This window comes from Elephantulus edwardii, unplaced genomic scaffold (assembly GCF_000299155.1).
Source record: "Elephantulus edwardii isolate Elephantulus edwardi_28Jun2011 unplaced genomic scaffold, EleEdw1.0 scaffold00117, whole genome shotgun sequence".
Classification (NCBI taxonomy): Eukaryota; Metazoa; Chordata; class Mammalia; order Macroscelidea; family Macroscelididae; genus Elephantulus; species Elephantulus edwardii.
The window spans coordinates 3,457,418-3,468,845 of NW_006399867.1; the positions used below are offsets into that span (position 1 = coordinate 3,457,418).

General features: G+C 43.9%; 1 protein-coding gene across 1 annotated transcript in view; it reads right to left on the reverse strand.

The window, feature by feature from the left end:
• Positions 1–1,136: 1,136 nt before the first annotated feature.
• Positions 1,137–11,428, reverse strand: part of OTOA (otoancorin) — a 97,143-nt gene continuing 86,851 nt past the window's right edge. Inside the window, exons 24-28 of the mRNA XM_006892693.1 lie at positions 7,983–8,125; positions 7,677–7,813; positions 7,066–7,163; positions 3,321–3,516; positions 1,137–1,207 (exon numbers count right to left, since the gene is read on the reverse strand). Of these exons, the coding sequence (XP_006892755.1) occupies positions 1,137–1,207; positions 3,321–3,516; positions 7,066–7,163; positions 7,677–7,813; positions 7,983–8,125 (645 nt within the window). The remainder of the gene's footprint in view (positions 1,208–3,320; positions 3,517–7,065; positions 7,164–7,676; positions 7,814–7,982; positions 8,126–11,428) is intronic.

Genomic DNA, 11,428 nt, shown 5'->3' on the forward strand with positions numbered 1-11,428 from the left:
ATCTGTCGCCTCCTGGAAGGTGATCTGTCACGTCACTGCTGTCCCTTTTCTTGAACTCTGACCACTCCCCCACAAGCCTGAGACCAAAGGCATCCTAGAAATTTCCAGAAGTAACATCGCCCCAACCTCCAAAAGGTTGAGCAATGGGATAAAGTTGATGCCATCATCAGATAATGAAATGGGTGAGTGACCTATGTGCATCTAACTTTTATTATTATTATTTCAGACCTCCCAAGGCCCCATTGTTGTTGTTATGTGCTATCCGGTTGGAACCAACTGATAGCTGACCCTCCAGTGGGTTTTCAGAGACTGTAAATTAATTTCATGGAAGGAGATTGTTCATCTTTCTCCCAAAGAGCAGCTGGTGGATTCGAACCACATGCCATTCTGTTAGCAGCACAACTCTTACCCACCAGGCCACCAGGGCCACTCTCCCGAGCCCAGAGCAACTTAAAATAAGAGCAAGAGCCACCATCTCCATCAAAAAGGGAACATTTTGAAAGCTTAACTGATAACTTCACAGGAAATTGAAGGCATCAGGGAAAATGCATTTTAAAATTGATTTAACATTGAGCCATGTTAAATGTTTTAATTTCCCAGCAATGCAATGCCCACCAAAACATCAATTAGTCCCAGCTATCAGGCAGGGCTCTCGGCGGCTGTTGAGGGATCCATTTATTTCAGCTCTGCTAAATATCTAAGAAGGAGAAATCCGATGCAGCCCCGTCGCTCCAAGAAGTGCAATCAAACCAGAGTAGGCCTCACATTTGGCCCTGGCTGAAAGGCTGCACCCCCTCTGGGAAGCAGGGGTGGGTAGTAGCTGATGCATAAGGTCCACAACTCTATTAGCAGAAAATTGGCACCCTACTTCCCTGACCCCCTCCCACAGTTTCTGTCTCCAGCAGGAGAGGGAAAAGGCTACCAGGGGGCAAGGAGTGGCTCCCCACTTGGCCAGCTTCAGAATTTGCAAGATCATTTTTGATAATTTTTTTTTCCCTTGGAGTGCCTTTTACTATGAAGGCCTTGGAGGTTATAACTATCAGAGCTTGTTCAAGTTGAGATTCGGGGTCCAAGCAAGGGTCTTCCACTGTCTGAAGAGTCTTGACCAGCTGTCAAGGGCGTCATACCCACACTGCTCACCACAGAGGCTTGGGCATTAGAACTAGCAGAGGGCAGCCAAGCCAAAGACCCCAGCAGACAGGAGCTCCTAGAACAAAGCAAGAATGCCTATGAGGTCTCAGCTGCAGACAGAGAAACCCACCAAACCTCCCACTCCTTGAGCCTCTCTGAGACCATTCATTCAGTGCAAACAAACCCTGGGCTCCTCATCCCTCAAATGGGAACAAGAGCCCAAGTCAACTGCTGTGTGAGAATTAAATAAGAATTAAATCAGTGAATGGTCCCGATATGCCATCATCAGAAGTCACCTGGGGGGAGCATGTCTAAAATGCAGACTTCAAATCCCTCCCCCGGGGATCCTGATTCAATGAGTCTGGGATAAGGCGAGGAAGCTGGATTTTAAACACCATCCCCAAGTGATTCTGATAATTAAGCAAGTTTCAGAACTAAGAGATGACTGTCTGACCTACAGGAAGGGTTGGCCCAGATTCAGCTCCTTGGAGGCTTATGGGGTCCATGGAAGGATGGGGCAACTGGGATCTTGCCTGGCTGGGACCCCACAGAGAACACCATTTAAAAGAACCCTCATTACTCTTCAGAGAGCTCTGATGCCCTAGAGGTAAGGAGTTGCACTGCCAACCCAAAGGCCTGAGGTTCTCATCCGCCACCTGCTCTGTGGGAAAAATATGGGCAGTCTCCTATTGTGTGAGTTACAGCGGGGGTCGGCTCCAACTCAAAGGCACATAAAAGCCAGCAACAATGTCACTTTCTGACCTCCCCGAGTGAGGGGAAACTGGAAACCACTTCCATGGAAAGGCTTTGATACCATCCATCAAAATCATACATAAACACACCCCCTCTGAGCCAGGAGTCTCACTTTAAAGACTTTATCCTACAGACATGCTCGAAGAGATATAAATTATTCATGGTCATTCGCTGCTGCATTGTTTGTAACAGCAAAGAGATCCGCCTACAGAGGTCTGCTCAAAAACAGCTGTGGTGGAGCCAGAAGCCCAGCCACAGGACAGCGCCTGTGCGCAGATACGCAGCTGTCTCCAGGTATGCTGCCAGGTGAGAACCACAAGGTGCAGAGCCCGGTGGGCATAGGGCTTCTGTGAGAGCATGAGAACCATCCGTATTCAATTTGCTTTTTTTGTTACCGTGTTCAAGGACATTTATTTTTAAAATGCATCAAACTATGTGCAAAGAAAATAAAGTTATTATGTTTTTCGAAGTTTACTTATTTGATGTACATCAGCAGAGTAATATGGGGGGGGTTTGTTTGTTTTTATTTTATATCGGTTTGCTTACATAGTTTGTGTACATTGTGTTTCACACTATTATTCATTCACTTTGTGTTTCATACAATCATTCCCATGCATTATGTTTTATAAAGTTCATCTCCATTGGACCTTATCCATCATTACTCTGTCTTTTCAAGATGAATCCTTCCCATTTCCTTCATCCCCTCATCAACCAAACTGTGCAACTCTGTGGTTTCACCCCTACCCATCCTCACCCCTCCACTCCCACCCCTATCCCCCTTAAGTGCCCATACATGTTTTACTAGTTATCCTTCTATATTTTTTTTACAATAATGCTCTCATATTTGGTTTGCTTTTATGTGCATAGATTGTCTCGGAACAGGACACAAGAATTGGGATGAAATGTATTTAATGCTCAGAAATTCTAACTCAACTGGCCTTGAGTGGAGCCCAGGGGAGCTACAGTTTTTAAAGGTTCCCCCAGGTGACTTTAAAGGGCAGCTCTTCTCATGACTTCCCCCTTCCCCTAGGATAGCAAAGGTTAGTGGGCAGATGTAGGCATGTATAAGGAAGATGGAGGAATAGGAAAGATTCAATGCAGACTTGAAAAGATAGAGTGATAATAGGGAGAGATCAATAGTAATCAATGCTATAAAATACAATGAACAAGAATGAAGCACAATGTAAACAAAAGATTGTATACAACACAATGTATATTAATGAAAATCTAACAAAACATATGGGAAGAAAAAAGGGGACAGCTAGGTTTGACAATCATTTATATTAATTTGATAGTGATTGGGGTTTTCCCCTGAGTGAAGAATCCTGCCCTGAATCTTCCTGCCCTAAGAGTGGCAAGATAGACTTAGGGACAGGGAAAGGGTGGGGACAGGGTAGAGGTCAAGTGGGGACATGTTAGGGGTCAGCAAGGCTCACCTGGGGGAGTTTGGGACAAAGGGGTCCCAGTGGGGCTGGGGCTCACAGGAGCATCCAGCCAGGCGTGGACCTTGGCGCCATCTAGTGCACGCTGGAGGCTGTGCAGCTGCGGCAGGCTGAGCTGCCTGCGCTGGGCATCCGTCACCGCGGCCGCGTTCTCAGGGCCCAAAGAGAAGATCTGCTCTGTGGACAGCTCCTGCAGGGGAGAGAGGGCCAGTCCCCAGGTTCTCAGACCTCGCTATCTTCCTAGGGCCCACCCAGGTTTGGCACACCACCCCTCAATTATTTGTATTCATCTATCTCCTTACAATCAGTCCTTTCCTTTTACCACTAAAATAAACTTTCTTTAAAATGAAAAGATTTGTAGGACGGGCAATACAGAAATATTTTAAAAATGCAACCGAAGAAATGGGGCGGGAAATATATTAAAGTCTAGTGAGATTGTTAGTCAGCAGTCTGAACTTGAGCTCAGCATAATAAAAAAAGGAGTGGTTAGAATATAACAGCTATTATAAAGGGTGGTACCAAAAGTCACGAAGTTAAAAGACGAATTGCATTGGGAAAGGCTGCTGTCAGAGACCTCTCCCAGGTACTGAGGAGCAACGATGTCAGTCTGTAGACTAAGGTGCACCTGATACAGGCCATGGCCTTTGCAATCACTTGCTATGCATCAGAGAGCTAGATAATGACTAGGAATGATAGAAAGAGAATTGATGCCTTTGAGCCTTGGTGCTGGAGAAGAGTATTGAAAATACATGGACTGCTAGGAGAACAAACAAGTTTGTCCTGGAGAGGTGGAAGCCAGACTGCTTCTTGGAGGCAAGGATTCTGAAGCTTCATCTGACATACTTTGGACACGTTGCAAGGAGACACTAGTCCTTGGAGAGGGACATCATCCTTGGAAGGGTGGAGGAACTGCGCAGGAAAGGAAGACCTTTGATGAGATTGATTCTGTCACTGGGGTAATGGGGATGGGCGTGTTGGAGACAATAAGATTGGCAAGGGAGAGAGCAGGGTTTAGGGCTGTTGTACCTAAGATTGTTATGAGTTGCAAGTGGCTTGACAGCACATAACAACAAGAACAAGGGCATTTTAAAGAGCCCTGGTGGCTTAGTAGTAAGAAGTTGTGCTGCCAACCCAAAGGCACGTGGTTCAAATCCAACAGCTGCTCCACAGGATAAAGAGGGACAATCTCCTCCCGTATGATTTCTCTGCCTCTGAAAACCCACTGGAGTTGATTCCAACTGTACATAGCACAGTAAGAACAGTTTAGTTCTAATCTAAGATTTCCTCCTTGAGGTCATTAGATTAAAGGGGAGTGGTAGGGAAGTAATCACTTTCACACTGTGATTTAAAGCTGTTTAATGCAATGCAGGGTTCTCCCTCCAATACCTGAGTCTCCTCGCAAGAAAATTATAATGGGGTGGGAAGCCATAAACATAAAGCCAAGATCTGAATCTGAGCTCAGCCTCAAACTAGTTGTGTGATCTTGGAAAAGTCACACAACCTTTATGGACATACGGCCTAGATGTAGGAGGCACAATGGTCTATGCCAATTCTGATTGTCTGGTGTGACTGCATGGCATCATACTCCTAGGAACTGTAAGGGCTCAAGCAGATGCAAAGTGCAGGGATCCATTGGTGATGTCTGCCATGAACAGGGAAGATGGAGACACTGGCACATACTCCATATCTTTGAGAAACCAAAGGTTTTGGTGGGTAGGATTGGAATGAAGTGTGGTGGCAGGATTTTGCTTTAGTGGAGAGGGCTCTAAAGCTATTGGGTGTATTTCCTACAGACCCAAAGGTTCTAGGAAAGATGTTATATTTCCAGTTTCTTTCATCTCCTCTGATTCAGCTTCTTTCATCTCCTCTGATTCAGCTTCTTTCTCTTGTTCAGGTAGATGCTTTCCTGGAACAGGTTATTATCCTGCTTGGAACCCTTCCCTACCCTAGTCTCCAGGATAAAGACCAAATTCCTGAGCATGGCATGAGGCCTCTAGCATCTGGAACAGTTCCTAATTCCACCTACTATTTCTCCATATATTGCTGTGGAGTCAAAATTTACTCATAGCTAACAGTCCAGTGGGTGCAAGGGAGGAGATTGCCTATCTTTCTCCCATAGAGCAGCTGGTAGATTTGAACTATGTGCCTTCAGGTTGGCAGTGCAACTCCTCACCACTAAGCCACCAGACTTCACTACTGCCCCAAAGGCCTGTTTGTTTCCTAGGCTTTGCTTTTTCTAGAAATGTATCACTGGATCTTCTCTCCTGTAGGGAGCTCTGGATAATGGAGTCCATAGGGAATTGAGCTGGTGATCTAAAGACGATTCAAACCCACCAGTGTCTTCTTTAAAGAAAGGTGGGCAATCTCTTCCTGTGAGACTTACAGCCTCCCAATAACAACTTGCTGGCAGGTCAGTTTGGAAGTCAGTCCCAACTCCGAGGCAAGGTGAGTGGAGAGACAGTCTCTCACGTGGAGTAGCTGGATGGGTTTGAACTGCTGACCTCTTGGTTAGCAGCTGTTGTGCCACAAAATCTCCTTTCAATGGCCTTGAGGAATATTATTTCTTTCTCCTGTTCTGTACTGGGAACAAAGACCCCTGGGGACATAGTGATTAAGGTGTGTAGTTGCTAGCTAAAACGTCAGTGGTTCAATCTCACCAGCTAGTCAATAAAGATGTCCACAGCCTCGGAGACCCTATGGGAAGTTCTGTTCTATCCTTCAGGGTTTCTACGAGTCAGAATCTATTAGACAGTAGTGATTCTGAGACTCGTCCCAGGTGCTGAAATGGCACAAGGTCTTCTGTCTTGAAATGAACCTCAGGGAAGTCGCCACAGACAGAATGTGTTCCCAAGTTACCCAGTAAGCAGGTTTACCAGGGTTACTCCCCTTTCACTGGAACACATCTTCCCACCAAACATTCTAATAGTCCTCGCACTTGGACTAGTGGGCCCGGAAGTGATACCCTACTTCCCAACCTGTATCTCATCCAAGTCTACCTTCTTAAATGTCATCTTGGCTGTGTATCACATGTCCTCATGTGATTTTACTAATATTCTCCTTTACCCCAACTTGGGGGGGGAAGGTGTTGGGGGGAGGGTGTGGGGGGGGAGGTCTCATTATTTTAAAAATAAATGCTGCACAGGCCTGTGATTCACCATTGGCAATTCTGAATTCCAAAAGGGCTTCACACTGGAAGTTTTTCCAAAGTTGAAGGCAAATTTTCTTTGCCATCAAAACCTGACCTGAATTGATTCGAGGCTATTTATAGTCTCTATTTATTCCAATTAGTAGAGCTTGTCACAGATTTCTCTGCAGAAATATTAATTCGTTTGCTTATAAGGTGCTTCTCCAAACACTGCTGGGGTGCTAAGATATAGGCATACACACACCTTTCTAAAGGGTGTAAAATTCTGAATCCCGAAATACACCTAATAAGGATTCTGAACCTGTTACATAGCCATAAGGGGAAAAGAAGTACCATTTGTGACAAAGAAAAAAAAAAACATAAAAAGAAAGACAATTTGCAAATGTCTTAAGAAGGGGGGGGGGAATCACCCATAGACCACCTAAAATTATCTCGTGACCTGCTCGTCATTGGTATTCAGACCTCTTCCGAGCCTATCAGCAGAAGTGATGCCCTGTTTGCAAGTTCTTAGCATCAGAGGCCTGCTGTCTGCTTCCCTGTATGATTTTAAATGGGGTCAGGCTCCCATTTCTCCTTGAAGAACTGAGCACCTACTTTGAATATCTCATCAGGGAGGCATTTTATTGCTGATGGCTGGAAATACGGCATCAAGTCTTTGTCGAGCGTTCGGAGTTCGTCCTTAGTTAATCCAGCTGGGAAGAAAAAGGGAGTCGTGAGGGTTTAGTTCAAGTCATCAGGACTCCTCTTGTTTTACTAATTGTGCTGCATAATGTACAGACCTGTGAGTCCCAGGCCTGCAACTTCCTTACAAAAGACAGTGGAAATCACAAAGGTTTTGGAGAAGCAAAGTCCTTGTCAAGGCCGAAAAAGGGGTCATATTAACCCCGATTGGCCTCCTACAATGAAACATACAACCCAAAGAAGCAACACTTTACATAGTTCCAGATTGTGTATAAACCTTTTCAGGGGCCAGTTAAATCACACTCTAAGCCAATGTCTTTCTAAGTTTAATGTCCATGAGAATTACCAAGGGGGACTTCTGGACAACCCCACCCCCCGGCCCCGGTTCAGCAAAGTCAGTCATGAAATCTAGACTCTACTATAACCTTATCGCTACTCAATACATTTGGCCAAAGCTTCTTTTGCTTCCTGCCGCAGATTTAAGGCTGGAAAGGGAAAGGACGCATGCTCACAGTGCCCCCTACCTGCAATGGTGCCAAGCTCCTGCAGGATGGAGCTGTTCCACTTGGCGGGATTTCCAAACACGGCTTCTGCCTTCTTCTTAAACTCGGCCAAAATGTGGGTGCTGCAGAGCAAGGTTCCGATCCTGGCCACCACAACTCTGGATAATAGGAAAGGATGATACACTGTGATTCTCGAGAACTCTTGAGGGCTCAGCATGGAGAAAAGATCCAGCCAATCCCCTCTCTAATTCAGCCCAGAGAGGTGGCAAAACAGCAAGGAGTGGATAGATCAATCTATCATACTTCACACACCAGTGGCTTGGTTACCTGAATTCTGAGATCCTGATAAGTGGGATCTCAGTGGTATTCAGAGCACACAGGATTGTACCAAGTCCTACAAAGTGAAAGCTCTTCAGATCCTGGATGGTATAGCCAGAATCCTCCAGAAACCCTTGCAGAATGGATTTTGCCTAGAATGGTAAAGAAGGATAGAAGATTAACTATCTCGGGATGATCAAGGCTCCAAGAACCTAACCCTGCTGCATAACCCCCAACCCCACCGCATTCTGGACATTGCATTCAGGTTAATGTCTGTAAGGGTTTCTGCTCTAAGGGAGTATCCTTAGACAGTGATGTTAGATCCTTCATCAATATTAAAGAACCCTGTATCCTGTGTCTGTGTCTGCAGGGTTATTTCCTCCAGTCGCTCTTACGATCTTCACAGAGTTTGGACGTTCGAGTTCTTTTGTACCAGAGTCCAAATATTCCCAGCATCTTTCCTACTTTTCAGCAAAACTCTATCATTTCCTGCTCCTGTGTCTTTGCTCAAATCAGCCCCTTGACTTGAAATGTCCTTTCTGAATTCCCATCTGTTAAAATCCAGCCACGTTTTCTCTTATTTCTTTTTTTATTCAAGTAAAATTATTCATGATTCCTTTCTTGACCATTTTGGCTTAAATTAATTGTTCCTCCTGAAAGATGCCACAGAAATATGCTTACCATTGACTCTTTAATCCGAGCGAGTGTTACCTAAAATGCTTCAGTGTTAACCACCACTCAGGGATCCCTCAAGTGAGCTTTGATTAAGAAGGCTGATGGGTAGAATCTCTGTGATTGTGGCATACAGCCATTCATTGTTCATGACTGTACTTGAGTAATTGTGTCTGCACTCTTAATTCATTTGGGCCAGTTGATGCTAACTGAATCCCAAGGTCCAGGACCAGTCGGTCAGATTATCATTTCATCTACCTGCAGCGATTAATTCTAATTTGGACATGCAAGCCAGGAAGAATCAACCAGGATTTGGGTGAAAATAATTAGGAGAGAAGATATTTTCGTTTACTCTGGACTTGAACTTGGAACAAGATATTCTTGTATCTGCTAGAAGCCACCACATGGAAAGAAATCAGCACAAAGGAGAGAAGAATCAAAACATGGCTAAAGTCATATTCCTAGTAACACTATAGAAGCCCTTGGACCAAGCCATACCTGAACACCACCTTTACATTTTTAGAGTTTTCTAGGAATCATATCTTTTTTTTTTCTTGTTCAAGCCACTTCAAATTAGGTTTTCTGCCATTTCTGACTAAATGAGCCTTGATTAATACATTTAGGATGCATTTGAACAAATGGCTTGACCAAGCAAATACATAGACATTTATGTTCATTAGTTTTGACCAAAGATGGAGGGAGATTTACTCTGTAGATTGTAGACACTTGTTATTTTTCAGTGATGAGAAAGAAGATGGTAAATGCAACAAAAAACAAGGATGAAGTATACATAGCTTTCAAAAGTAAATTATGTTACTAAAAATATACAAGAAAAGGATCTACTTATAATGTCTATGGCTATATAATTTTGAAACAATAGCAAAAATGTATGCACAAGTATCTATACAGGTATATGTGTTTGTGGTGGTAATGATGGTATCTATGTGGGATGTTTTTATTAATTTTAATGAAAATTTACAGAGGCTTAGGGTTTCTAGTCATTCATTGTTGCACTTTTCTCCCTGCCCACCCCCTCCTCCCCAATTCCCTCTTCTCCTTGAAAAGTAACAGAAAAACTCTTTCATTGTTATGCAATCACTCCCCCCAAGTCCACTCCACTGTGCCGCCTTCATTCTAGACTCCTGTCATGACAATAATGCCCAGTCATACATCCCTTTAAAACAGTTCTCTCCCTCATCTGTTTCAATGCATCATTGCTCCCCTCCTTTTCTGTCTTCCCTTAACCCCAATGTCAGTCCCATTTTACAACAGTGGCCCTGTGCAATATTTGTCCTTTTGTGACTGAGCTATTTCACACAGCATAATGTCCTCCAAGGTCATCCATTTTGCATAATATTTCATGAGTTCCTTGTTTTTCAATGCTGCATAGTATTCCATCTTGTGAATACACCAAAGCTTCTCTAACCATTTGTTTGTTGATGGGCACTTCGGTTGTTTCCAGCTCTTTGCTATTGTGAATAAAGCCACAATAAACATGGGTGTTCATTATGTAGGTATTTATGGTGATGATGATGGTGGTGGTGGTGGTTTGCCATCAAGTCAGAACTAACTCATTGCTGATCCTCTAACAGGTTTTCAAAGGCAATAAATTACATGAGAAGAGATTACTCATCCTCTTTCCACAGAGCAGCTGGGGTGTTTGAACCATGTGCCTTTGGGATTGCAGCACAGCTTCTTACCATTAAGCCAATGCTGTCACATTGACTACAAATCATAGTGACCATGTGAACAATGAATCTGAACTGTGCCCTAACTATGCCATCCTGACAATCTCTGACATACTCAAGCTCATTGCTACTGTCACTGTGTCAACCCATCTCGTTGAGGGTCTTCCCCTCATTTGCTGACCCTCTACCTTTCCAAGCATTGTGTCCTTTTGCAAGGACTAGCCCCTCATAAAACATGCCCAAAGTAGGTGAGGTGGAGTTTCATATCCTTGCCTCTCTGGCTGCACCTTTTCCAAGACTTGTTTGATTGTCCTTTTGGCAGTCCATGGGCTATTCCACATTCTTCTCCAAAACCACAGCTCAAAGGCACTGTTTCTTACTCTGTTATCCTTATTCATTGTACAACTTATAGCTGTGTAGCAAGTAATTGGAAAAAATTATGGCTTGGATCTATTTGAAGACACCGTAATCTTCAAACTGATACCACTGCTCTTCACTTTGGAGACATCCTTGACATCAGACTTTCCCAAAACAATGCATCTTTTATTTTCTCGCGGCTGGTGCCTAGGATGTTGATTGTGAATCCAAGCAAGAGGAAACCCCCAACAATTTTTATCTCTTCTCTACCTGTCATGATGTTGCCAGTTGGCCTGGTGGTAAGGATTTTTTATGTTCTTGGTGTTGAGATGTAACCATCTTGAAGGCTCTCGTCATTAGGCCTCTGCCCCAAGCATTTCAAGCCACAAGCAAGTTTGTGTCATCTACCCAATGCAGGTTGTTGGTAAGTCTTCCTCTGGTGCCAATGCCACATTCTATTTTATATAGTCCTATTCCTTGAATGATTTGTTCTGTATACAGATGAAATAAATGAGGAGAAAGGATACGTCCATGGCGCATAGCTTTCAATGTTCTCTTGCTCTATTCATACAACAACTTCTTGGTCTAGGTTTAGGTTTTGCATGAGTACAATTAAGCATCCTGGAATTCCCACCCTTCTCAATGTCAGCCATAATTTATTATGTTCCACGTTGTCAAAAACCTTTACATAGCCAATAAAACACAAGTAGACATCCTTCTGGTGTTTTCTGCCTTCAG